This window comes from Glycine max, chromosome 3 (genome assembly GCF_000004515.6).
Source record: "Glycine max cultivar Williams 82 chromosome 3, Glycine_max_v4.0, whole genome shotgun sequence".
Taxonomy (NCBI): Eukaryota; Viridiplantae; Streptophyta; class Magnoliopsida; order Fabales; family Fabaceae; genus Glycine; species Glycine max.
Genome location: NC_016090.4, coordinates 39,907,216 through 39,934,390, shown reverse-complemented (window position 1 = coordinate 39,934,390; position 27,175 = coordinate 39,907,216). Strand labels below are relative to the sequence as shown.

The 27,175-nt window shown below is 32.9% G+C and overlaps 6 protein-coding genes across 7 annotated transcripts; 4 read left to right on the top strand and 2 right to left on the bottom strand.

The window, feature by feature from the left end:
* Window positions 1–1,283: 1,283 nt before the first annotated feature.
* LOC100808061 (serine/threonine-protein kinase AFC1) lies at window positions 1,284–5,756 on the bottom strand. 2 transcript variants are annotated; one of them, XM_003521301.5, is made up of 12 exons: window positions 5,326–5,756; window positions 4,815–4,992; window positions 4,416–4,442; window positions 4,136–4,289; window positions 4,004–4,052; window positions 3,775–3,889; window positions 3,439–3,530; window positions 3,035–3,191; window positions 2,882–2,946; window positions 2,443–2,540; window positions 2,251–2,356; window positions 1,284–1,721 (listed from the first exon to the last, which is right to left on the bottom strand). In XM_003521301.5, exons 1-12 carry the CDS (start codon window positions 5,455–5,457, stop codon window positions 1,560–1,562), a joined length of 1,335 nt encoding a protein of 444 aa, XP_003521349.1. In that variant the 5' UTR covers window positions 5,458–5,756; the 3' UTR covers window positions 1,284–1,559. The 2 variants fall into 2 exon arrangements, with proteins under 2 accessions (XP_003521349.1, XP_025983668.1); XM_026127883.2 differs by lacking the exons at window positions 3,775–3,889; window positions 4,004–4,052; window positions 4,416–4,442; window positions 4,815–4,992; window positions 5,326–5,756.
* Window positions 5,757–7,759: 2,003 nt separating this feature from the next.
* LOC121174602 (uncharacterized) lies at window positions 7,760–9,260 on the bottom strand. The gene is made up of 2 exons (XM_041014109.1): window positions 9,150–9,260; window positions 7,760–9,033 (listed from the first exon to the last, which is right to left on the bottom strand). Exon 2 carries the CDS (start codon window positions 8,971–8,973, stop codon window positions 8,152–8,154), a length of 822 nt encoding a protein of 273 aa, XP_040870043.1. The 5' UTR covers window positions 8,974–9,033; window positions 9,150–9,260; the 3' UTR covers window positions 7,760–8,151.
* A 2,001-nt stretch (window positions 9,261–11,261) lies between these two features.
* LOC100807528 (diaminopimelate epimerase, chloroplastic-like) lies at window positions 11,262–15,311 on the top strand. Its single transcript, NM_001253263.3, has 9 exons — window positions 11,262–11,693; window positions 11,770–11,937; window positions 12,278–12,348; window positions 12,585–12,642; window positions 12,831–13,010; window positions 13,376–13,460; window positions 13,937–13,996; window positions 14,118–14,191; window positions 15,038–15,311. Exons 1-9 carry the CDS (start codon window positions 11,427–11,429, stop codon window positions 15,152–15,154), a joined length of 1,080 nt encoding a protein of 359 aa, NP_001240192.1. The 5' UTR covers window positions 11,262–11,426; the 3' UTR covers window positions 15,155–15,311.
* Window positions 15,312–17,889: 2,578 nt separating this feature from the next.
* LOC100526897 (C2H2-type zinc finger protein) lies at window positions 17,890–18,705 on the top strand. The gene has a single exon (NM_001248734.2). The coding sequence runs from the start codon at window positions 17,969–17,971 to the stop codon at window positions 18,443–18,445; it is 477 nt and encodes a 158-aa protein (NP_001235663.1). The 5' UTR covers window positions 17,890–17,968; the 3' UTR covers window positions 18,446–18,705.
* Window positions 18,706–20,048: 1,343 nt separating this feature from the next.
* Window positions 20,049–20,947, top strand: LOC100800759 (zinc finger protein ZAT11). Its single transcript, XM_003520583.4, has one exon. It carries the CDS (start codon window positions 20,297–20,299, stop codon window positions 20,774–20,776), a length of 480 nt encoding a protein of 159 aa, XP_003520631.1. The 5' UTR covers window positions 20,049–20,296; the 3' UTR covers window positions 20,777–20,947.
* A 2,395-nt stretch (window positions 20,948–23,342) lies between these two features.
* LOC100806997 (zinc finger protein ZAT11) lies at window positions 23,343–24,137 on the top strand. Its single transcript, XM_003521299.2, has one exon. The coding sequence runs from the start codon at window positions 23,456–23,458 to the stop codon at window positions 23,975–23,977; it is 522 nt and encodes a 173-aa protein (XP_003521347.1). The 5' UTR covers window positions 23,343–23,455; the 3' UTR covers window positions 23,978–24,137.
* Window positions 24,138–27,175: the final 3,038 nt, after the last annotated feature.

Below are 27,175 nucleotides of genomic sequence, written 5' to 3'. Positions count from 1 at the left end.
GTTTGAATTTGGAATTTTGGATATTGGGTTGCAACACTTGTTATATTTTTTTTTGGTACATGGGAATTAAACACTTGTTATATATAAATAGACTTAAAGCAGATAAGTTTTAAAAATGGAGTTACCAATTTCATTTCTAGCTGTGGCCATTATTATTATAATTGTTATTATTATTATTGTTTTTTCAAATGGCCGTAAATTGTGGTCGGTAACATAACCATGCAGCCATGCTCTTGGCCGTTAATAATTGCCATAAAGGGCAAAGGTCTTTGTTGATGTCATGTCATTGTAACCTAACTAGGATAAGTATTTATAGAGACCTATAAGCTGCATGTTTTAGTTAGAAAATATTCCAAAAAAAATTACTACGTCCCTTCTTAAATAAAGATTCTTCTCCTTTTTTAAACAGAAATGCTATTCTCCACGAATTTGTACAACAATATATTTGTGTTTGTCTTTCTCATAAGTGTCATTTATTACATGTTATAATAATAGAAAGAGAAAGAAAAAAAAAAGAATTTAATGATAATGTATTAATATTGTAAAATAATTTTACATCACTATTCAATCACAAATTATTTTATAAATTATTTTGTTTTTCAAAAATATTGTTATATAAATTGTTTTATTTGTATCATGTGTCTTTTTCAAATTTGTTTATTCTTTTATAAAAATTCCTTTTAAGCTATCTTTTATATTAATTATTTTTTTTATCAAAATATCCTAATAAATACTATGAATTAAAAAGATAAATGTACTCTTTTTTCTTTTTTTATAAGGATTGGGGAAGACTAATATATATTAATTAATTAATTATATAGAAAATAATTAAGTGAAAAAATGATGAATTCCAATAATTTTAAGAATATTTGAAAAAAATACAAATTGATGATAAATTTAATATTATTAACTTAATTAACTAACATTCTTGTGCAAATTACAGTTTAAAAAAATCTTACATTTAGATGTAAAAGTAGTAAAACAAAATTTGTGATATAATTGATAAATGATTTCACTTCAATTTTTCTTATTGACTTTTTTTTTCTTAAATAAAAATCAGTGCTTTTGATTGTACATCACTGGTTAACGACGTTTCGCATTGAATGTGGCCTTCTCCGATAGGACCGATACTGCTGAAAGACTTCCATAAATTGAATCTATATTGTCAACACTTGCAAAACTCCCTCACCAAACGTCAAACCCCCCACACCTTTCTATCTTATATCAATCATGAATTAGGAAGACAACATTTGGATCCCACTTTAACCACTTCCTCTTGACAATAGATTAAAAGGTTCTTCCAGTTAAAAAAATTGAGTTTTTCAACAGCCAGCAAAGAAGCAACAATTACTTACTTGCTCAAACACCAACAGGGAAAAGGGGGAGCCGGCAGAGGGTAAGAAAACAAAAGAAAGAAGGAAATAACAAACAATGCACATTACAAAACGAAATTCTCACTATACAGTGGAACAAACAATCAAACGATTTCAAGTATGAGATTCTATGCAATTCATTCTCAACTGTGTTTTCTCTCCTCCCAGCCATTATGCTTGGGGTACTTATAAAGGGTAGCCATATCTTTTAGTATCTCTTGTGAAGAAGAAGGGATGTCTCAATGCTTCCTTAGCTTTAAGCCGTTCTGAAGGGTCGTACCTTAGGAGCCCTTGCAGGAGGTCAATCAAATCGCCAGCAGAATGATCAACATGCTGCATTATGAGGTTCTGCAGGGGAATATTAGAGAAATTATAAAGGTAAGGGATTGCATTAAATATCATTTCAGGTTCTGTCATGTTGATGGAACAAAACTGGATGATAGAACATGACAAAAGAACAAGTTCATTGTTTACAACAATTAGCACAAGTTCCTTCACATGTAAAATTTGAAGCTATCACAAAATACAAGAACTTCTGGTATTCAACAACACCCGAAAATCAAGGAACTTTCCTAGTAAAATGAAATGTTAAAAGAATACTTGTAAATCTAATTCTAACATGATCACAAGGTCAAACACTTTCACATGCATCTGATCAATCCAGCCTGTTATGCACCGATCACAAGCGATATCCACATGATTCTCTTTACGAAAATAAAGAGGCCATAAAGCATGGAGTAAGAAATGGCCATTGCAAACAGTAGCAAGTAGATGGAAGAAAAATATCAACAGGACATAGAACTGTATTCTTATAAATAATACACATGAAATAATTATGTGAATATGAAAATACAGGCAACCACAAAGTAAGTAATACCGGCAACCGTGGCAATTTCCAAACTGCTCTCATGCTTTCTCTTGAAGTTGAACTATCAGGCCAACTTAATCGTGTACCTCTTTTAAAATACTTTTCAGCTCGACGACTGCAAGATCAGGTATTACATGAAAATCCAGAGAAAGGTTATAGAAAATGCATATTTCCAAAAGCAAAGAGAATTCAAAAGCTTACTCGGCCCTGACCACCATATGGGGAGGTAGTGGCCCTAGAACTCTTTCCATCATGGCAAGATGTTCCAAGTTCTCATGTGTTTGGAAAAGTGCCTCTCCCTGCTCATATGCAATGAATAAGAACACTATTAAACCCTAAAAAGAAGAGTAGTATGAACTAAAATTGCTCAAGTCACTCACGAAACTCATAAACAAGTTTTGTTGGTATTACAGCAATGATTACAATAACAAATGCCATAGTGACATAGTGATAGCACAGATAATAGTGCAATCCGTTCATAATATCAAAATTACCATTTTAGAAGAACAGCACAAGAACCCATGGCCCACAATAAAATGTTATAGGCCTTGTTGAGAAGTGCTATTAACAACTTTGATTCTACCTTTCATGCATAATGAGTAAAGGGAAGTAAATAAGGTTTAGCCTGATAATTACTTACAGAGCAAAGCTCAACCAGTATGCAGCCCACACTCCAAAGATCACAAGGATAGTTCCACCCAAGACCTACAGGAAAACAACAAACGAAAAATATAATGACTGGAACATGGGTATAAAGAGCAATTGAGCATACATTTCAAGGAATGACAATTACCTAAGATAACTTCTGGTGCACGATAGTGTCTTGTTGAAACAACATAACTGTGATCCTGATGTTCAAATGATGTACTCCCGAAATCAATGAGCTTAATGGCACTTGACTTGGGTAGATTCTTGAAATAGGAGCCATCTTTTGTATTCCGTGATAGAAACTTAATTGCCACAGATGAAGAATAAGCCAACAAAAAAGAACAAATGTAAAATTTTGATCATTGAAAATTACAAGCGATAAGTGCTTCCTATGGTTGCAGGATCTTAGTCAAATATAGAACACAAATTAATTATAGATAATCACTTTTCACATAAGGAAAATTGCAATTGCATGGTCCAAAAGTCACTTATTTACACCCCTCAGCTAGTACTGACAGGATAGTAGGAGAATAATTAAGAAGATGATACCTTATAGTCTGGCACTTTAATGAATTCTGATGAAATAAGAAGAATGTTCTCTGGCTTCAAATCAGTGTGAATCAAGCATAAATCATGCATAACTGCAGGTATGAGAGACACAATAAGTGACTTGAAGATACAAGTGACCAAAATTATCTAATTATCTAAAATGTGCCAATTCAATAATAATTTAGTTTGTTTCAAATATTTAAAGATTATATTATCCATAATTAAATGAGTCATAAACTTATTATTATATATGCACATCTTAAACTCCCAACAGAGGAGTATCAAATACACAAAAAATATATAATTTGGTAGTTGGTACAGGAAATGTCCACACACATGCTACAGACTCCAAAAGTTGTCTGCCAAACTCCCGAACAAGATCAATAGGAAAAGAACGATAGCTGTTTTTGCGGAGAAAATCATATAAGCTTGGTCCAAGCTTCTCAAATACCTGTTGAAACCATTTAAATCCATCCGCAAGTTTTTTAACTCACAGAATATTTAAGCATGATTGAATAGACATTCCTGTCATTTAATTAAATTACAAATATCAATAAATACTTACAATACAAATATGATTACGATAGTCAAACCAATTCCGTATTTGCACACAACTGCAAAGAATGAAACCACTTATACCACAATCTCTTTTAGCATCTACAACCAATAAAGAAAGACAACCAAAAAGAACCCTTACTGTGCACCGTCAACATCATGTCTGGCTAGCCTCAGCAAGACTTCAATTTCAGTCCTTGCAGCCTCACGGTACTTATTTATAGAGCGAACAACTTTAATTGCCACAATTTCTTCCTTTTCATTGTCCAAACATTCCAACACTTGGCCAAAAGTTCCTGCATAAATTTTAGACAAACAAGTTATGCCCAACACACTGAGAATTAAAAAAAAACTTTTAATGTAAAAGATCTAGAAAGTGAAGAATATTGAAACAACATTGTTGAAAACCAAGCATTACCTACCTTCACCCATTTTACTGAGAATTTTGTCTGCAAGCATAACAAAGAAAACAATTTTAGAGAAGAATTGTATATGTAACATAAGCATATATAACTAATGCGGTAATGCAAACATGTCACACAAACTAATCCAAATCCAAACTACCCGACACACATTTAGGCTATGCTTGGTTTAAAAAGTTTGAAAAATACTTTTGTAAATTTCAATGCACAAATGAAAAACAAATTGTTTCTTTGGGAGTAAAAGTACTTTTGAGCTTTCGGAACTTTAATCCAAACATATACTTAATTGTTGGAAACAATAGTTCATACTCATATGCAATGCAATCATTCTAAATGGGATAGAGTCTAACAAGCATCACATTGCACCCAATAGACTTCAAATGAGGATGAATCACCTACATCGAGGTGTTAAATTTTCACCAACGGCAAAAACGTAGTGACCGTCTTTATCATCAGGCCTCCAGGGGGGTGATCCATTGCGCGGCATTCCCCTGTAAAACAGAGATGGATAAGCATGATTTGGAACCACTCCATTCCCAACCTCCTGCTTGCAATACATTGTAGGAAGAACCTGCAACTGCAACCACTCACAGATTAACAGACCATAAATTAAGCAAAATGTTTCCATCGCTATAAGCTACAATTTACAAACCAAGAGGTCCAACACAACAACAAATTCATACGTTGTAACCACATAGTGCTTATAAATCCACATAGCGTGCATGTTTCACTGTGCCTAAACCTCAATTCAATTTCACTTTATTTTTCATAAAAAAAAGTCTTATCGTTGAAATCCACAAGGTCAGCTAAGCAATGAATAATTCCGAAAACATATAATCAAGTAAAGATCGTTCGTGAGAATGCAAGGAAAAAAATACAAAAATTATTAAGAGAAGAAAGAAATAAAAACCTTGGGTGGAGGAAGAGGTGGTGGAGGAGGAGGAGGAGGAGGCACGTGCATGTCCCATGTTAAACGTTGCTTCTTCCTTGGCCTCTTGTCCATATTCCTATGCGGAAACTCGATAATTCGCTGCGTCTCCATTTATATGGACATGGAGCTCCCGTCACGATGCATGGGGGAATTTTTTTATTGAATTCGATGCGTCGGAGATTATGGTCGGTTCAGAAACACCGAATTGGGGGGAAAATTCCCAATTTGAAACCCTAGTATGGGATCGGATGAGATCTGAGCTGAAGCAGAGGGGTGGAGAAGGAGGAGGATGGAGAGAGAAAGAGACAGAGAAGGAGCAGAGCTTAACCGTGGTTAACCGAATGGAGAACGTTGCAAACCCATGGTTAGGAGGTGGGTCCTGCCACAATTTGTTTGTTGTTATCGCCTGCACCCGCTCCTACTCGATCCTGAGTTACACTTTTATTTTGGTCAAATTTCAAATCTTTTTTTTTTCTTGGTCAAATCTGAGTTGGAAATGTGGCCAGTGGGTACCAGGTATCTGGACAAATAGGTCATTTTCGTTGGAGACTGCTATTGGCACCTACTAAAGGGCTGACAGCTTTTTTACTTCCAAAAACATCCTTTTTACATGAACATGAATCCATACAATGAAATCATATTTTCATTGCTAATTGAGGGGATGCTAAAAAAAAAGCAACGGAAAACATGATTTCGTTATACATTGTGCAATAAAATTGTGTTTTCGTTGTTTTTTGAAGGGGTGTGAAAAAATAATAGAAACATAATTGCATTAGATAATGTACAACAAAATCGTGTTCTCGTTACTTTTTGAAGGGATGCCAAGAAAATGGAATCTCGATTTCATTATTTATTTTTTCCCGACCCAAAACAGAACTACACTTCCTTTGTACATTTCATTCTTCCTCTTCTGCGAGAACAAATTTGATGATGGTTGGGGGTGCATGAATCAAGGGGAGAAGTTGCGGCGATGTTATGGTGTTTGGACATGATGGTGGCTGGGCTGATGAGGGTCACACGCTCGCGAATTTGGAGTTGGGAACGGTGTGTGCGACAGTGGTGGCGGTGTTGTGTTCAAATTTGATCACTAAAAGAGGTTGCACAATGAGGTAGTGGTGCGATGAGGGGTCCGTTTGAGGAGATGGTGGCTTACGACCTAGGTGCAGTGGTGATGGGTTGGATGGGGGTGAGAATAAGATGAAGGGGAAGAGAGAGGATAAGATAGTCTTTTCTTACATTTGTAGGGGCAATAACAAATGAAGTTGGGGCCAATTACAATTCCCTTTTCGTTCGAACATTATCCAATGAGTTTGGTCCATAACTAAATTTGAAATTATGGCCCATTTGATTTGCAACCCCCCTTGTTCTTACGGGACTCTTTTTTATGTAATATATTATGAAAGGATAAATAATCATTTTGGTATGATTTACTGTTATTTGAGTTTTGAAAAGTAATAAAATTTTAAAAAAATAATCTAAAAATGTAATTTATTTGTCACTTTAATCTTGTCGTTAAAAGATTTTGGATGTCATTGGCTTATGCACTACACTGTCACATGTTGTTAAAGTTGCATTTGTTTTTTCTTGGGAAGTTTTAAATTGGTTTTGGCTTTTGAGTTTGAAGATTGTGAAGATAAAAGATTTGAGATTTATAAGTTTTAAAAGTTTCATAAAAAAAGATTGTATTAGTTAAAAATGACCACTTTATTTAAAGGTTTAAATATATTTTTTATTCCTAATGCTTCAAATAGTAAAAAAAGCATTATCTAACACACTTTAAGATGAAAAATAAAACAACTATATTTTATAAAGACTAAAATGAAAAAAAAAATTGTAAGAACAAAAAGAAACGTTAAATTGCATGAACCAAAGATGTATTTAAACCTTATTTATATTAATTGCTTATAATGATAAAAAAAACTTATTTAAACATAGTAGGAATTAAAAACTATCATTATTTTAAAATTAATTATTTTAAATGAAAAACATTAACAGTGTTAGCAGAAAACTGACGAAAATACTTTTGATTTTTGAGTCCATTCGTAAACATAGAATCAAACTGAAAAAAAATGAAAAAAACTAATAGAGCAAAATGATAATTTAGCCTGTATATATCTTAGCGGAGGGTTTTTCAAAGTTTTCTTCTTCAACCAAAGCAATTTAGATAAAGTTTGTGGCCCCTTAAAAATGTGAATCGATCTTCAGTAATGAATTTTATTACCCAAGTATATTTTAGATATATCTTTAGGGAATGCCAAGTTCACTACTGCTTTTTTTTCTTTTTTCCCCTTCCCCTAAGTAATAATGCTTATGCTCATATGTCAAGATCAAGAAGAAAAATATGGTTTATATGGTTTCATCAGTAAACAGCGCGTTTGCACCCATGTCACTTGTTAAATATCGTCCAATAGCATGATGTCTCATGGCTCAAAACAAAGCAATACAAAGAGACCAAAAACTTTGAAGATTTGCAGGCCTCGAAGCTTTAATGAGTAGAAAAAAAAAAAAGAGAAGAAAATAAGAAGGAAGCACATGCATAATTTATTTCTAACCAAGTAACCATGGTCATGGTCATGGTCATTAGTCTCATTCAACAGTCTCATTTGTATGTACATCACATCATTCATCTAGCAAAAGTTCAAGAAAAAGCTCAAAGCAGTGCAATTATAACCTAGCGATGCTAACTTATACATGTGGTTGATTATTATCTATTATCTCACATACTATTTAAATTTAAATAATAAAAAAAAGCAAGACTGATTACTATGCAAAAATGAAGTAGGGGGAGGAACATAGCTGCAAGCCTCACAAAAGTTTTCTCTTTTTTCCGGTTAATGCATGATTGTGCATCATATTGGAATCCATATCCTCATATGACACCTGTTCATTCTTTAGCGCTAATCCGAAACCGGACGCAGAAGACATCTGAGAAGGTCCATGAGAATTCCCTGGAAATGCCAAACTCAAAGAAGTTGGAATGAATCCATTTGGATTAACACTTGCCTTATCATCGGTGTTAGTAGTAGAGGAGCTATTGTCTTGTGTACCAAGTGTAAGGCCAGAGGAAGATAAAGAAGGAGGATTTTGCCACTGTGGAGCAGGAGCAACTAGAAGTGTTTGAAGCAAAGGTCCAGCTTCTGTTACACTTTGCAACAATCTACCCTTTTGAGGCAAGGGTTTCCCACAAACAAGTTTATCAAACACTAGCGAAGCACCATCAACCATATTATTATTATTATCTCTTGAAGCACCTATGTCTGCTTTCATATGGTTTGGTTGCTTTGGTAAGGTCAAGTTGCTTGGTTCAGCAATTCTTGTGGAAGAATGTTTCTCATTTGGCAGGAGACTTGACAAGGATAAATCACATGGATGATTTGAGAATACTTTGGAACTTGAATATGATACCTTGGTGCTATTCAATGATGGCTTTGTTTTGTATTGGAGGCATGCATGATGATCAACTTGTGGAACAGTACTGCTTGTCTCAGCTGGAGTAGATGCTTGGAAATTCCTTATCAATTGAAGCTGGTCTCTTGCTTCATCTCTTTCCTGGCAAACTTTCTTTAAAAGTTTATACAAGTGTTTAACTGTCTCCTCATATTTCTTTATCTTAGCATTGGCTTCCATTTTTGCTGCTATCAGTTCAAGCTTGGCACAGACAAGCCTGTGGTTAATATCCTCATTGCTCTGTCAATACAAGAAAAAAGTTTAGTCATTGTGAAGCTGAGAATTCAGATTACAATACACTACCAACAAGAAATATACTAGAAGGTAGAAACAATAATGATTTGGAGTATTTTAACTGAAAGATTGGGCCAAGATATCACAAGCTTTGTTCAAGGTGTGAAGACTAAATGCATTTGCCTTTTAGCATGGCTGATATATTTAATTTATAAGCCACGATTGGTATTAACTGTTGACTAATCAGTTTGATAGTCATGGTAAATAACAAAATGCTAAAGTTCTTTGGCAAGTGAAATATGATGGTTTTCAAAAAGTAACAAGCGTTCAACTTCTTTTGGTTAATTAGAAGGTAAAGCGATGGTAATTCAACTTTTCAAAGGGATTTTTGTTTTTAAGTATTACCTCTTTTGACAATATTGTGAACACACGTGATTGTGCTCCCTAAACTACAACCGTCCAGTAAAATTAATTATTCGGTCGTTATCAGGGGCACTTATTGATATGATATTATGATTAATCACCATCAAAATACAAGCTAAAGTTTCAATGGCAGGTTTGGGGAGAAAAAAATGTCCAGTTCCACATTATTCAACTGTAGCCTCACTTTGCAAAACATTGTTTCAATTCTAAATTTAATTAGATGACCAATAAATCATAGATTAGCAAGCAAAAATTAGGCCAGTATTCGAATAGAATCTAGACTTTGATATACCCCTAACATAAAGAAGAAGAATTTATATGCAACGTCCAATAATGCAAACCAAAAATTAATAATAACTGGAACAAAATTGATAATAATGAAGTTCGTTTAGAAAGTGAATTACAGAAGAATCATTCACCTTATTCTCAGTAATCATATTTAGAGATGCAAATACGCAACCAAAAAGTGGGTTTGCTGTGTCTGAATTTGGAAAATGACTGCTACTTTTTGGGTTCAATACAAGCTGCTTCTGTGAACTCTAATAGGCAATCTCATACATATATGTCAAAACGGGTAGAGAAGTCTTCAAGACAAAATTGTGAATGATAGGATTTTGGTAAAAGAAAATATAACTCCATTTTTATGTATTCTAATTCAGCATTTGTTCAGTGTATCAACCACTCCGTGATTACAGGGATGTTGTTTCCCAATTTATCATCAATATTCACTTCTTTCATGGTTAATAATTGATTGTGGTCTATTTTAGGACCTATACTTTTTAAGAAACATTATTTGGCAATGCATAATTAGGCTTTGACAGATGAGCCACAGTTTTGCTGGGTGTATCTGATACTATACAACAAAGATGCATTTGGGTTCAACCTTCAGTTGGTTTTTGTGCGTTAACAATAAAACGTTTTCTGTTCCAATAAGATGCAACTGACTAACTTAATTTGAATTGGTTCTTACATCAACCGTATTACAGTTTAGGTTTCGGTTTTGAGACCAAATTCTTCTTCGTAACAAATGAAGTTGACTCTACCTTCCTCTTGCGGTGTCACCCATTGTAGCTGGCAATTGTGACTCAAGTTTAACACTTTAAATGAATGAAGTGCGCGTGTATTTTTTGGTTGCATTTTGTTTTAAAATTCGTTTACGAATTTCAACATGTCATACAAAATTATTATATTTGAGGTTAAATTGAATACCAATTGCAAAATATTTTCTTTTATGAATTGTCACATTATTAATTGATAAGCATAACAGCACGTGAAATGTCCAATTATTGAATAATTTTTGGGTAGATTCTAATTTACTAAATAATGTAACAACTTTTTATGATACATAATAATGTAGCGACTTGTTATTTAGTATTTGTGTAAAAAAATAATTTAAAACCATTCACACATTTAAATTGAAAACTTATTAAAAAGTGAATTAATAACTTTTTTTAAACCATTATTCACGCGTCTAAATTGAAAGTTTATTTTTAAAGTGAATTAATGTCTAAGACATACACGAGTGTATTCATCCTCAAAACTTATTTAATTAAGACTAAAATATATTTTAAATGAAAATAAATATACATTTTTCTAAATCATTGTAATTAGAATTTTTGGTTTCGAGTGAATCACTTGCAAAATCTAAATTTCATAATAATAATAATAATAATATTCAAACATAATTCTGAATATTTTAAAATTAATCTTAATTAAAATTATAAGCTGAATTTGAATTCACCTCAAAAAAGAATGTCTCATTTAAAGGATGCCGTGGTCTTAAAAAAAAACGGCATTATTTCATCAGGAAATAAATAACCATTTCCAAGATGCGTGATTAAACGGCTGAGATTGTGTACAGTTATCCAGAAACAGAAACCGTAGACAACCCGAATCCCTTATTAAGCAGGGGTTTCGCGGCGCGAGACGGTGACACTGGCAGAGTGGAATTTCCGCCGCCATTCGAAGCTACAGCGATGGCCATAACCGCCACCATTTCCGTTCCCTTCACATCCCCCAGTCGCCGCACTCTCGCCTCCGTCAATAGCCTCTCTCCGCGTTCTACCCGATCCACTTTGCCCACACCGCAACGCACTTTCAAATACCCTAATTCGCGCCTCGTCGTGTCTTCCATGAGCACCGAAACAGCCGTCAAAACTTCATCCGCCTCCTTCCTCAACCGCAAGGAGTCCGGCTTCCTCCATTTCGCCAAGTACCACGGCCTCGGAAACGACTTCGTTTTGGTGAGTCCACGTTCCGCTTCGCTTTTCCCTTTTCGAATAAATAATGGCTCGCTTTTGACGCGTGATTTTTTAATAGATTGACAACAGAGACTCCTCCGAGCCCAAGATCAGTGCTGAGAAAGCGGTGCAACTGTGTGATCGGAACTTCGGCGTTGGAGCTGACGGAGTTATCTTTGTCTTGCCTGGCATCAGTGGCACCGATTATACCATGAGGATTTTTAACTCTGATGGTAGTGAGCCTGAGGTAGTTCTTCTTACGAATTGTTATTCCTGCATGCTTTTGATTGAATGGACATAGGTTCTGTTTGCATCAATTTTCTTTATAAGTAGTTATCGGAAAGGAGGTTAAGAAGATAAAACGAGTTGATCATTTTTCATAAGCTAAACTTAACTTCACTTTGACTTTTATTGAAACTTACTCATTTAACTTTTCATAAGCCGAAGTGTATAAGTTGATTTTAACTTCTAATTTTTTTTTCTCTTGTAAGTGTTTACGGAGAAATTTAACAAATCTGAGCTTTAGTTTTTGTTTTTATCATTGACGAGCTCGTTATTGTTTCTTGAATTAACGCTTTTCTTCATAGATGTGTGGCAATGGAGTGCGATGCTTTGCCAAATTTGTTTCTCAGCTTGAGAATTTACATGGGAGGCATAGGTATGATGAATGATCGTGCTTTTTAAAAAATTTCTGTTATGTTTTTTAATTGCCCTTTCAGTTGCTTCACACAATCTCCTTCTTATGTCTTGTTGATTGTAAGTTGTGATAGTCTTTTGGGGCCATTTTTATACATATTTGATACTATTGAAAATGAAGATAATAAATTGATAGTGATTCTTCTTTTTACAATGGTTTATGTGCCACCTCTAACAATGTATTTTCATACTTTGCAGTTTTACCATTCATACTGGTGCTGGTCTGATTATTCCTGAAGTCTTGGAGGATGGAAATGTACGTTGTTATGTGGCAAATATTTGCAATTTACTTATTAATATGTGATATTGTTTAAAGACATCGACCCATGTTGCTTTTAAGGTGCCTTAATTGGTTTAACGTCAGGAAGGGATTTTGTTTTTGTTTCTTATCTGGTATTGGTTCTCTTTCTTCAGCTTGATAGACAATAATGCTATCTGTTTCAGGTCAGAGTTGATATGGGGGAACCAATTCTTAAAGCCTCAGATGTGCCTACTAAATTACATGCAAATAAGGATAATGCTGTTGTTAAATCAGAACTAGTTGTAGATGGAGTTATCTGGCATGTGACCTGTGTCAGCATGGGAAATCCACACTGTGTAACTTTCAGTAGAGAAGGAAGCCAGGTCTTTATTTTGACATACAATAGATATTTCATACATACAATTCCCTTTTATGCATACTAGATCTATTCAATGGAATGAAACCTTGTGGAATGGTAGGAAGACAAGACATTAATCTGTCATCAGTAGAATGATGTTAAATACAAATGCCTAGATATTCTTACACACAATTGAATGCGTAACCATTTGTATCAAAAGAAACATAGTTCCTTCGAAATGATATTTCTTTTATGTCACTAGATTTTTTTTAAAAAAATTGAATCTTAAATGTTAAAATGCCAATTTTTATCTGTTGGTCAATAACTTTACATGAATTTAACATTTTTTTGCTGCATATATGATGTTTGTTTTAATCCTTGTTGCAACAGAATTTGCTTGTTGATGAATTGAAGCTAGCAGAAATTGGCCCAAAATTTGAACATCATGAGGTGTTCCCTGCACGAACTAACACAGGCAAGATTTGTTTGTTTCTATGATTATCAACTTTCTTGCATATGCTTAGCCCATCAATATTTTAATTTCTGCCACTAGGGGCTTTTTAAAAAAAATTCTTGAGCAATATAGCTTTGTTATGGCAAGCTAGATGAACATTCTGCCAATATGCTGGTTACTGACTTAGTGACATGTAATTATTCTTAGTTTAATGCTTGAGAACGTGATATTGTTGGTATTTTTTCTAGGACTTGGTCAGACTGTATGAGTAGCTTAAGTTGGGGGGAGGGGTGTTTGCTCCTTCTCCTTATGTAGAGCATATAATATTGTGCAATTATGGCTGGCTCTGATGATCACCAAAAATCCACTGTAGATGTTTTGATTCCTTGAGCATGACTCAAATGGCCTAAATGTGTGTAGTCATCATCACACCAAAAATCCACTGCATATATGATGTTTTGATTCCTTAATTATATGATTTCTTATTTAATGTGCAGAGTTTGTACAAGTGTTGTCTAATTCTCACTTGAAAATGTGTGTCTGGGAGCGGGGAGCAGGTTAGAAAATCTAATATCCATCTTGTATCCTATTAGTATTGTTATTTGTTAGTGCAGTTGTTAGGGTAAGTTCAAGGTTCCTCAAAATTTTATGTGGGAGAGCTCATGTTTTTTTGTGCAGGAGCAACCCTAGCCTGTGGAACTGGAGCTTGTGCTACTGTTGTTGCAGCAGTTCTTGAGGGTCGTGCTGGGAGGGTAAGTTTGCTGCTTGTCTTGTAACAATATGAAAACTATTGATTTTCTGTGTGCCTGTGCGGCGCTATGCAAATGCTATTGCATTGCACTTTTGTGTTGTGGTTGGAGTAGCCGTGATAGCGGCAGCGCAGGGTAGCCACAATTGCACTCTTAGGGCATTTTTGCACCGACGACTCTAAAGTCCCTCAGAAATTCCTAAAATACCCTCAACTATCATTAAGGTTTTTTGGGGTTTTGACAATGTTTTTAGGTTAGCTTCTGAAGAGAAGCTCTTCTCTCAGGTGCGCATTCTGCTCTAGTGTTCTCCTTTTGCCTTCTCTGCTGCATCTGCACACAATTCTTCTTCTTTGGCAACCTTCATTCTTCTCCTTTGAAGGCAACCTTTTTCATTGACCAGACCACTTTGGCGAACGCAACCTATTATCTGTTACAAATTTCTTTATCTTTTCTTCTCTCTGAACTCTGATTCCTTGCTTTGATTTCTCTGTTTTTCCCTTTTCTTCCTTTGCCCTATACTCTCTTTCTTATTTTACCTTTCTTCTTTGTTTCCTTTTTTTCTTTCTTGCTTCAAGCAACCATATTCTTTTATTTTTTTTATTTTTTATTTTCCTTCATTGTGCTATTTTTTATTCTTGGAGAAGACAATGACATAACATAAATCTTGAAGAGGACGAAGATTCCCATTAAGAAGATATAATTGTAATGACTAATACTTTAGTTTTCTTGGCTTCTATTGCTATCCCACTTTATTTTTGCTTTGGTTAGTTAAGTGCTTCCTCCATGTTCCCAAAGAATTGCTGTACGTTGATTTTGCCATAATTTTTTTAATCTGTCAATTTGATACAGAATTGCACGGTTGATCTACCTGGAGGACCTCTTCAGATTGAATGGAGGGAGGAAGATAATCATGTTTATATGACAGGCTCAGCCGATGTAGTTTATTACGGATCTTTGCCCCTTTAATATGTTGCCCCCATTGTTAAACCCAATATGGAATTAGGAATTGCTGAATAATATTTGTATGAGAGGTGGACTTTCTGCTTGTTCTTACTATTTTGCCACATATTTATATCTTCCTACCCTTTTTTGGTTGAATGTGTCACAACAACGGTTTGTTATCTGTTCTGTGCTATTAACTTAAGAAAGAAATGCAGCAATGAAAAATTGAGGTAAGACAACATACAATCACGTAGTTTTTTAACCTGAAAGGCTGAAATAGAAAGAGGCTGGCAGAAGAGTTGGGGCAGGATTTAGAGAAAATTCAAGTGGTTTGGACAGCCTTGGCCTCTAACTCTAACTACTATGGCGAATAGTCAGCAATCACCATTGTCATTTCTTTAGGTGTCTTATAGTATTCGTATTGTATGGTGTATAGTATCCACTTATTTCTGAAAAATAGGCATTAGTTCTTAGACGCATATAATACACACAATACGAATACTATATGAATGTTTAAAAAATAAGTGAATATGTAGAGAATATTCTAAAGACAGAGATACACAACAAACATTTAGAATGTTTCAAAAATTAGTGATACTATACACTACACAATACGAATACTATAAGTGTATGCAGTAAAAAATATGTAGAGAATATGGTGTATTTTCTGCAGTCAGAGATACACCATACAACACACGTGTGCAACGGTCTAAGAATTGCAGTCAGAGATACACAACAAACATTCAGAATGTTTCAAAAAATGCCACTGAATGAATATGTAGAGAATATTCTAAAGGTAGATGTGAGTGGTGATTTGAAATTCATGCATCTATAGTTTGCACTTAGCAGTTTCCTTTCTCTCTTTCATTTAACCAAAGGAAACAAACACATGCTTTTGGATGCACTAATGCTGGACCACGACCACGAGAACAACAAGGAAATTGATTCAATGACTACAAAATGGTTTGAGCATGTGAATTCTGCGCAAGAGGAACACGGTGGAAGTATATCAAATATCCGTGTCCAAGCAGAAAAGTGCCTTGTTGTAGTCTTGTAGATTATGTGAGATTGTTGGATGAGAAATAAACCTTCCAAATAAATGGAATATCTTCATCTTCACCAGTAATTTCCTGAATTGTTTAACAACCTTATTTTAAGACATCAATCAATCATAAGCATTTCTTTTACTCTTTGGTTATTCTATTATCTCGTGAAAATGTGAATAAATGAATGAACTATCAATTTGGTTTCTGAAAGTATCACACGCTTTCTTTAATAGTCTTTAAACTAATGAAACTATATTGGTAGTATCTAAAGTATTAAATACTCATCTATTTAATTAGTTCTTGGATTTTATTTTATTTTATTAACATTGAAGAACTAATTTGAAGAATTTTTCAATACTTGAAAGATTATATAACATAATTTGTAATACTTTGAGGATTACGTATATCATTTTATTGCTATAAAGATTACTTAGGAGGGAGGGTAACACTCAAGGGACCAAATTGATGGTGCATTTGTGAATAAATCATAAGTTAAATCTTGCTTTTGTTCTATTTGAATGTCTCAAAAGAAACATAGTAATATGCAGCCCGGCATCTATTGAGGATAATATATAAGGACACAGATCACAAAAGGAAAAAATCCTCAGTGAATAACTAAAAATGAAACCAAGCAAAAAGTCAAATTCCACACCTAACTGCATCTCCAGATCGAGCTCCTTTCGCAGATGTGAATTGATTCTACATAGACAGTTAGTTGGGTAGTTGGATGAAAGTCCTAATTAGCTAGTACCAACTACTAACTAGTCATATAATTCTATGCATAGTCTACAAGGGAGGCATCAAGTGATGGAATTTTCTATTAGCTGATAATAAAATTATTCTATTTTGCTCTTAATTTGCTTAAGGTGTGACTTTGCCTAAACACCTTGATCTATATATTCTTTCTTTTAATTTAACTCTCTTAGACTATTCATCTGTTTACTAATCTGCTGCTCATATTTGACTTGGCGTAGAGTTTCACTACCTACACCAAATATGCCGGATTCTGGGGCCGGTTCAAGCATCCCCGTGTGAAAAACCTAGCACGAGTTTTCAGATTGTTCTACCAACCAAACCAGTTGGGAACACAGAAAAAAAATGTTTTTGCAACCACTCAATCAAATCTGTAAGGGATATAATAATAAACATAAAAGTAACTTAGAATTAATTGGGAATCGAGAATTAATTATGAATTATTCTCATATATAAAATTAAACATATATGAAAATTTATTTAAAATTAATTTTATAGCCGGAATCAATTCTACGCGGTGAAATCAAACATGCACTTTATCCTTGCGGTTTTTAATCACTAGTTCTGTTACACTGGAAAATGGAAACTACACAGAATGTTCTTACCTGGGAAAAAGACACGTCGAAGTTTCGAGGAACTTTTATGTTCCGTGTGGTTCAACGCGGTCGTGAACTGAAAAGTAGAAGTGAGCGTAGGGCCTAAGCGTCGTCACGTGGACCAAATATCTCCGCTGTTGAAATACCAAACAAGACAAACGTAACGACAACATTCGGGAAGCAACTACGTAAGCATCAAGGGCATTTAAGTCATTACGACTAGTCAAAAAGCGTTGTTCAACCTGTTATTTTATTTAGTTTGAAAATTAGACCTTCGTTGAATTTTGAAGTGTTCCCTCCACGTTATCTTTACTCGTCTCCAATTCCAAACCTCTATAAGTACCAAGAATTTCTCATCAACAACACCATCGAAATTCTAGACACACAACACATAAAAGATTTCCTTGTTCTTTTTACTGCTTAACCGTTCGGCTATCTCATATATGAACAACAACATGTTAGGAATGAAGAGACGGAGAGATGATAATGAAGGGTCCTTGGATTTGGCAAAATGTCTTATGCTGTTTTCTTGTCCAATAGAAAGCAACAAGACACAACAGAAAAGTTTTGGTTCTGTGGAATTTGAGTGCAAGACGTGCAACCGCAAGTTCTCTTCTTTTCAAGCACTGGGAGGGCACAGGGCAAGCCACAAGAGGCAGAAGCTGGAGGGGGAAGAACTGAAAGAACAGGCCAAAAGTCTTAGCTTGTGGAACAAACCCAAAATGCACGAGTGCTCCATTTGTGGCCTTGAATTCTCTCTGGGCCAGGCTCTGGGTGGCCACATGAGAAAACACAGAGCTTCCCTCAACGAAGGGTTTCCTATTATTCCTTCTATCGACCAAGTTATTGCGAAAATCCCGGTTTTGAAAAGGTCGAATAGCACCAGGGTTATGTGCTTGGACTTGGAGTTACACCTGTAGATAATGACTCTGTGCTTGGAATCAACTATGAAATCACCACCTCAGCTTCTTTTTCTTTGTTCTGACTAACTCTTTTTTACCTCTTTCTGGACACATGTAGTATTCTTTCATTTTTGTGTAAAAATTTCATTGACTTTTCCCTTATAAAGATCATTGATTCTTTATTTGTTAATACCTTTGTTTCTCACATATTATTTAGTTGTTGTTGGCTAACGGGTACGTCATACCACCGATTATCAAAAGTTCTGAATGTTTTAATAGTATTGATTTTTCAATTATTTTTTTGTCAAATTAATTTTCCTTTTAATTCAATTTTGTAAATAAGGACCAAATGTTAACTATCTATCAAATTTTTTAACTCTTTAACCACGTGACTTTTGTACATCTGTGAGATCATAATATGATATTATATTAAGTGAGAAAAATAAGATTATACACTTACATTAAATCTTGATTGAGAAATGTGAGAAACACACTTAATTTGTAACGCACACTTTCATCTAAGATTATTTAGTTTATTCCTCTTACTTTTATGTAAAAACAATCCTTTCATTAGTGATATAATATACAGCTCACTTTATACTTTACAGTAATCAACTAATATCTGTAAAGTATACTCCTATAAACAAAGTTGGTTGTTCATTATATATTTAGCTAGAAAATAAAAATAAAAACAAAGGTAGTTGTTCTGCAGCTGCAGCTGCTTTCCCTCTTCTTTAATTGAATGCTTTCAATGGCCATGGCTTCTCAAAATTAAAATCATAATTATTTGTTCGCAGAAGAATTCTCTGAAATTATGTCGTCAAAGGAATAATTTAAATTTTCTCACATTATTTTTTATTAAATTTCCTACTTACTACGATTAGTAATAAATATCTTTTGATATAAAAGGATGAAATGACATCGAGCTAGTATCAAACTTAGTAAAATAGCATTAATTTAAGAAACCTATGATCAATGTTACTACTTACTAATATTAATCTAACCATTTGATTATTAATATATATAGAGAGAGGTCATTTAAAAAATATAAATTTAAATTTAAATTAAATAGTAATTTTAAAAATTACATCATTCATTAAATTAAAATAAGTTGATGCACTATCATATAGTTTTTAATTGTGTGAATTTTGTAAATTTGATCTATTTTATGATAATTTTAATTTTAAGAGTTAGATTCATGAATTTTACTTATAATAAGAAATTATTTTATTAAATTTGACACTCCAAACTCTAAAGTCTAATATGTTCTAATTTTTAAATATTAAATTACGTTTATTTATTTTCAGTTTATAGGGAAAATGTCAGCGTAGTCTAAATTGCCGTCAGCAATTACGCGAGCAGCAAGGGCATTGTTGTCTTCACAATAAGTCAAAACCTGGTTTAGTACAAAACATAGTCAAAGAATCCATGTCCTCGTGTTTGAGACTTTAGGAAATTTTTTATAAATGAAAAAAATATATAAATGTCTGTTATTTTTCTTTTTCATCTATTTCCATCGTATATATTCTTTCTATTTTTTATTTACAGTATATATTATATTTATTATTTTTCCCCTTTTTCTTACCTCTATTTTCTTTTTAACTGAATTCAATAGAAAGAACAAAGTAGAAAAAAAAGATAAAATAAAAATATAATAATAATATTTGCAAAAATAAACAAAAGATGAGATAGAAAATAAAAATAAAAATAAAAAATGTGAGGAGAAAAAAATCAAAGTCGTTTATAAATATCATTCTGTGCCAGTAGTAACATTCTCACTCAACTCCAATCTGATTCTCATCTTATTTACACCAAAATTGAGATCATCGATCGTGTGCCCAATTAATTGTCATCCATATATATATAGCCATGAAGAGACGGATAGAAAATGAAGAAGCAGAGAGCACAGTTATGGAAGTGTGCATGAAAATGTTCTCTGAATTAGCAGGAGATATCAATGTCCAAAAAAGTCCAACCCAAGAAGCATTCGAGTGCAAGACCTGTAACCGCAAATTCTCGTCGTTTCAAGCGTTGGGTGGTCACAGGGCTAGCCACAAGAGGCCTAAACTTGAGGATTCTTCTGTGGGTAAACCCAAAATACACGAGTGCTCAATTTGTGGCCTGGGATTCTCTCTGGGTCAGGCACTGGGAGGCCACATGAGAAAACACACAGAATCCATCAATGGAAATGAAAGCTTTTCATTTTCTTCTATAAACCAGGTTGTTGTTGCATCCAGCAGTAGTAGTGCAAGGACAATGTGCTTGGACCTCAACTTAACGCCTTTGGAGAATGACTTGAAGTTCTTGTTCGAGATCACAACCCCACCTAAACTTAATATTTCTCTGTGATCGTTTGTGATTTGTATTAATTCTTTTCTTTGGATCGGATGCGATTATTTATTGCTTCAAGTTTTTTGTGTAAATGATGGAGCTTTTCTTTTTACTATGTTAATTTCAAGGTAAGTCAATGTTAATTGAATTATAATTATAATTGCTTCTTTAGTCTTAAAAAATTATATTGTTTAATTAGGCGAGTCAACATTTTACTATTTTGCATTGATGATGTGATTTGAAATGGCAAGTTCAATATTTCGTGAACAATAATTCATTGTGATTTTGCTGAGGTTACAAGGTGAGACTTTTAAAAAATTGAAAACTCTAAGTCTTGAGAGAATATGAATATGGTATGTTTGTATTTCCGTTACGATCAATTCACATAAATTCTAAAGTAACAATTTGTTACTTTTGTCAAAACAATCGCTTGAGGGGCTGAAACTAAACCATAAAACATACACACACGTAGTTGTTCAATTTGATTAAATTTGTTGGTAAAAAGTATCCAATTAAATAACAAAAACATTAAATTGTTAATGCTTTAGAAAATTATCTCAATTATTTGTTTACACTTAAATTTCCAAATATCAATACAAATTATAGAAAATTTACTAGTTACTTAATGTCTTCATTATGACATGCGGAATGATCAATTATGAAGTGTTTCCTAGAATTAGATTGGACAATATTAGAACTTCTACAAGTTGTGGTTTGAGCTTTTTGAACGTTTAACTTGACTTCCTTTTTTTTCATTTGAAAAAGTGGTAAAACGAGGAGTATACAATACTGGTTAGGGCATCGCTACTTAGAAAATTACTACCAGTTGTTAAATTAATATATATCAATAGAATTCATTGGGAAGAGTTGCCTACCAAATAAGAAAATAGTGTTAGGAGAATTATACCCACATTCATAAAAAAGATTAAAGTTCGTCCTAAATTTTTAATCACTTGTATGAATCTCCATTAGCAAATGTTTTAATTCAGTACTGTTTGAGGCTTCCCTTCCCTTCCCGTTGCCTGTGTGATGTTCCACTCTCTCGTTTTCTTTCACACACCCCACTACCTACTTGGGCGTTTTTTGACTGTGCCTGCACCAACTTTCATTTTCTTGACATTCTCTCTAATGTAATATTGATCAACTCGAATATTTGTCGGTGTGAACATGCATAAATGGTACCACGTGGCTTTTACTTTTGGTCAGTGTGTACCACATTGTGACACGAGCATGACAAAACTATGTACTCTCAGAAAAGTAAGTTTCCCCCATTTCGTTCAATTGCGATTTTGGGTTGCACACCAAATCAGTACATGTCAACGCACGCAGTCCATCTTGAAGCTTTAGAGAACTAACTCAGATAGTTATTATATATATATATATATATATATATATATATATATATATATATATATATATATATATATATATATATATAACTCGATTATGGTTAAGTTGGAAACATATGTTGGAGTTCATAGAAAAGGGATTTAAAAGTTCGTTTTTCATACAGTACATTAGTTAGAAAGGGATGATAACCTTTAAGACTGAAATTTGTAGGGATATATTTTTAAGTTCATTAAAGAATTAAATGTCTTTACTCTTTACAATTAGGATGATTAAATAAATAACATGCGACTTGTATGGAATAATTAAACAAGTGTTTTGCGCACCCAAAACAAGAATTATTAAGGCACGTAGGCCTTGGCTAATTGTTTTTAGTTTAATTAGAAGAAAGTTAGGACGATATTCATTTGAATACATTTTCAATCATGAGTTGGAATATGTTAAAAGTTACAAAAATTTATTTAATTTATCTATTTTATTAATTAATAAATCTTACCATGATATTATTATTTTAATACATTTTAAATAATAATAAAAATGTGTAGGTACTCCTCCTCTCATATTTATTTACATGATACAATTTCAGGACATTCAATGTTTCAAAGAAGAACCAATACTTACCAACTTCAGTGGTAGGGTTAGCTCGCTATCCACGACCGGTTCAGTGGGTAGCTCGTCATCAACAAGTAGCTCCCACGCGGTTTGGATTCATAAACCAGTAGTAAGCGTAAACCCCACGTGACCAAAACATTTTTTGTGGAATACCCAAAAGAGGCAATCCTTACGCCAGCATCACACTTCACAACAGAATATTACATAAGCACAAAAGGGCATTCATGTCATTATTCCTTCAAAGTACGACCAGTCATAGATAATGACCCATATCAGCTTCTGTTTTTTCACGGCTAGTCTTAGATTTGTTCGCTATTAAAATACTTTCTTACATTTGAAACATTGATTTTATTATTGTTGGAAAAAATTTAAGTGTTATATCGGTTAAAAATAAATTGAAATATATAAATAAGAAACAATCTTTATTTCTTTAACTAGTTTTTGAAATTAAGTTAGACCTAAACTTATATTATATTCTTGAAGTTAGATCTAAACTCAGAACTATTAATAAGAGACTAGAGAGCCTTCATATTTAGTTTATTTAAATCAGTCAAATTCATTGACTATTAATTCGTGGGAGCGTCTTATAAATATAAACCACCGTTACTAAGTTTTGCTCACCAATCCCACAACTCATTCTCATATTCATTGTCACATCTCATTTTTCTAAATTCTTTTTTACACACTCTCATTAATTAATTACATTCCATATTGTAATTAATTCTAGGTACGTTAGCCATGAAGAGACAGAGAGATTTCGAGGGGTTTGAGAGCATAGATTTGGCAAATTGTCTAATGATGCTCTCTCATCCCCAACAAAATAAGAAACTACTTCAAACAAAAATTGAGGCTGTGAAATTTGAGTGCAAGACATGCAACCGCAAATTCTCTTCCTTTCAAGCATTGGGTGGCCATAGGGCTAGCCACAAAAGGTCGAAACTTGAGGGAGATGAACTCAAAGCACATGCTATATCTCTAAGTTTGGGAAACAAACCCAAAATGCACGAGTGTTCCATTTGTGGACAAGAATTCTCATTGGGACAAGCACTTGGGGGTCACATGAGAAGGCACAGGACAACCATTAACGAAGATTTTTCTTCAATAAAACAGGTTATTACACAAGTACCTGATTTGAAAAGATCGAATAGCACGAGGGTGATTATGTGCTTGGACTTGAACCTAACGCCGTTTGAGAACGACTTGAAGTTGTTGTTTGGAAAGATGGCACCGAATTCTGGTGCCTTAGTTGATTCTTTATAGTTATCAGTTTTGTTATCAACACTGATGATTTGTATTTTTTTTTTCTTTTTTGGGGTGAGAATTTGTATTTAGTTAGTAGGTAGTCCTGTTTTTGAAGTCTTGTAATGTATTCTTTCAATTTTTTTTAACGTGAGAATTGGTTTTTAGTTTCTTTTCACAATCAACAGATGATGATATATATTGCTTACGCATAGATGAAACATTAATATTAGTTAAGTTTAAAGACGGATTGATATATTTGGTTGACCTTTCTGTTTAATTAAATTAGTTTTAACTTTAGTTTGATTCTCAAATTTCTCTTATTGGAAGATAATAAGTAGTTTCGGTATAAATCTTTCATAAAGTTGGTGGTCTTTCCCAATCTCATCAAGAATCTTTCCCGTTTTTCAAACTTTAAGGTTGGACTTTTGTCGTTTTTGGCTGTTTTCTTTGCGGGATAGTGTTGGTATGTAGAGAACTGTTGGAAAAAGAAACAGTGTTGTTTTTATTGACGGTCAAAATCAGGAAACTTAATGAAAAGGGAAAAAAGGAATTATTTTTCAGCCTTTCTAGATTTGAATATGCTGCCTTTAAGTTCAGCTTTCAACAAGAACATTCTTTGTATTGTTGGCAAAAGGCAACTTGCACTTGTGTTGGCAGAACAGTATACTATACCAAGCATTGCCTGGAAAAAGGTAAGGAGAAAATTTATATTTGATTTTTTATTTATAAATATAGGTAAGTTGGGAGGAAAAAAAAAGTTGTCGAAGGAAATTATCAAAAAGAGATCTCAATAGCTAAATAATACTTTTTAAAATTTTGATTTTTGATTTTGTTAAATGACGTCATGTGATCCAATTAAAATAGTATTTTATTATACACATTTCAGAAGATAAATAATTTCTTTTATTCAATTAAAATTTATAATAAGAAATATTTTAATATATAAATTTATAATTAAAAATACATCTTTGAATATATAAATTATATTTATTTATTTATATTAAATAATTTAAATTGAGAAATAAGGTTATTTTTAACTATTGATAATTTTTTTAAAATACTAAAATTCAAATTATTGTAAAAATAAAACTAAAAGAAAAGTAGAGTAAAAGTTAAGAGTTAAAATGATCACATATACAAATAAAAAATAAAGTAGTTTGTGATAGTTGAATGATAATATTTTTAACTTGTTGCATAAATAAATAAAAAATATTAGTAATGTCTAATTGACAGAGTAAAGAAAGTAAAAGAGTCTCACTTACAAATTGTATATTATAATTCTATTTAATAATATAAAGGTATATTCGTCAGAAAAAAAATGTATTTATATCTTATTATTTTTTCATAATTAGGAAGTATTTGAGATTTTTATTTCACATCCAACTAATCATCACACTTCCACTGGTTAACCTATTTTTGAGTAAAATAGTACCTCAGTTGAGATTCCATCTTATCAATTTATCTCTATTTTTTATATTTTTAAATTTTTTATAGGTAAATATTATACTGTATTTGTGCAGTTTTGGTCTGCCAATCTTAAGCTCCGAACGCTTTGGGCATTGATCAAGGCCTCCACTTCAAAGTCCATAAACAAATATGTCAATCCAATATGATCTGTATCCCTTATCCTGTTATGCGCCAGGCCTTTAAATTGAACACTTATTTAAAGGGAAAACTAATCAATTTTGATTATCAATACAAAAAAAATTGATAATTAGTAGTATTAGGTACGCATACATAATAATAAATTATGTGTTAAAAAATTATTTTTTATTTTTTTTATCAACAATTGAGATGCTTCATTTTTTAAAGTGAAATACATACTTCCGAGAATCTAAATTCATGGTCTGGGAGTTTTTGTCATGCAATCCCTTCAATATAAAGATCCAGTTATCTAATTTATTAAGATTAAAAAAATAATAATTTAGTTGATGATAATAATAAATTTATCTTAAATTTATAATTTTTTCTACAACTATCATTGTAATTTTTACTTCTTTCTCTTTTAATTGTTTGTTGATATATTATTTCTCTCTTTTAAATTAGGAATATTTATAGTCTAAAAATGATTAATGTAATTTTCATTATAGATTGAATCTTATAAAAAGAAATTAATATTTTTTTAAACTTGAGTGTTATAAATAAGAAATGACTAAGTATTCTAATATAAATATTGAAAAACGTTTAGAAAACCTTTTAAAGGGCTATTTAGAAGTACATGACCCAATATGTAATTTAGTTAATGAGAATGATTTATCACCTTTGAGTCTTTCTATCTCCTGGCGGAAAAGTCAGTGGACTTAATTGAACTCTATTTTGGACTTCATGATTTAACCGAGAGATAACTGATATCCTCTTTAAATACATAATTTTTCGCTCTCTTTTGATTGTTACTTACTTATATTATGAACATATTACGAATTTACAATTATGCATTGTTTGCCCGTAAATTTCCATAAACTCAACTGTTAATTGTTCGAACGTACCAAACCAAACAGCTGTCTAATATTAGTTCTTGGCACTACTGACGATTATGATTACGAAAACATTATTGTAGGACAAATATTCCAATAGTTTATGTTATAAAGGTTTCCATCGTAATGTATTGAAACTTGAAACCCTCGTGTGGAGTTCATGATACGCAGGATATTGATTTGTTAAAACATCTTTTCTATTAAAAATGATGAATAATTCAACCAAAGTCGCATTCCATGAGTTTTTCATCATGCATGCGGCCGGAGCGGATCCTTCTAATTGATTTTTAAAAGTACGCATCCAACTTAATTAGAACATATAACTGAGATGAGACCAAAATTATTATCTTAATTAATTTGTTAAGAAAATTAATCCCCCTATTATCTATGCTTGCATGTTAGTCAGGAAAGGAAATGTTTTTCAACTCTTGTTATGTTTTATGACTTGTGGTGAGGGAAGCCGGCAGCCTGATCATTACATAACTAGATTAACTATAAGTTGAACCAAATTGAGACACAAATACTGAAGTCAGGAATGAAGTCATCAATCTCTTAAGGAAATAATTTGAAATTGGAATTGAGTACAACTTTGGCCAATGCTACATTTATAGAAAGAGTCATAGCATGGGCTCATGGCACATAATCAATCAGCATTGTGTAGAAAGTTACAGGAGTAGAGAGAACATGTTATAAAAAAAGATTTAAAATTAATTACTGTTGTATGATGGTGGTATACTACTAT

Bases quoted from the DNA above. Each gene is read 5' to 3' on its own strand.
- LOC100808061 (XM_003521301.5), bottom strand. From the start codon at position 5,457: ATGGAGACGCAGCGAATTATCGAGTTTCCGCATAGGAATATGGACAAG. The intron at 4,443-4,814 runs GTAGGTGATTCA...TTATGCTTGCAG, and splicing joins TGAAAATTTAACACCTCGAT to ACAAAATTCTCAGTAAAATG. The intron at 4,053-4,135 runs GTAAGGGTTCTT...CATTCTTTGCAG, and splicing joins CATGATGTTGACGGTGCACA to TTGTGTGCAAATACGGAATT.
- LOC121174602 (XM_041014109.1), bottom strand. From the start codon at position 8,973: ATGGAAGCCAATGCTAAGATAAAGAAATATGAGGAGACAGTTAAACAC.
- LOC100807528 (NM_001253263.3), top strand. From the start codon at position 11,427: ATGGCCATAACCGCCACCATTTCCGTTCCCTTCACATCCCCCAGTCGC. The intron at 12,349-12,584 runs GTATGATGAATG...CATACTTTGCAG, and splicing joins AATTTACATGGGAGGCATAG to TTTTACCATTCATACTGGTG. The intron at 13,461-13,936 runs GCAAGATTTGTT...TTTAATGTGCAG, and splicing joins CCCTGCACGAACTAACACAG to AGTTTGTACAAGTGTTGTCT.
- LOC100526897 (NM_001248734.2), top strand. From the start codon at position 17,969: ATGAACAACAACATGTTAGGAATGAAGAGACGGAGAGATGATAATGAA.
- LOC100800759 (XM_003520583.4), top strand. From the start codon at position 20,297: ATGAAGAGACGGATAGAAAATGAAGAAGCAGAGAGCACAGTTATGGAA.
- LOC100806997 (XM_003521299.2), top strand. From the start codon at position 23,456: ATGAAGAGACAGAGAGATTTCGAGGGGTTTGAGAGCATAGATTTGGCA.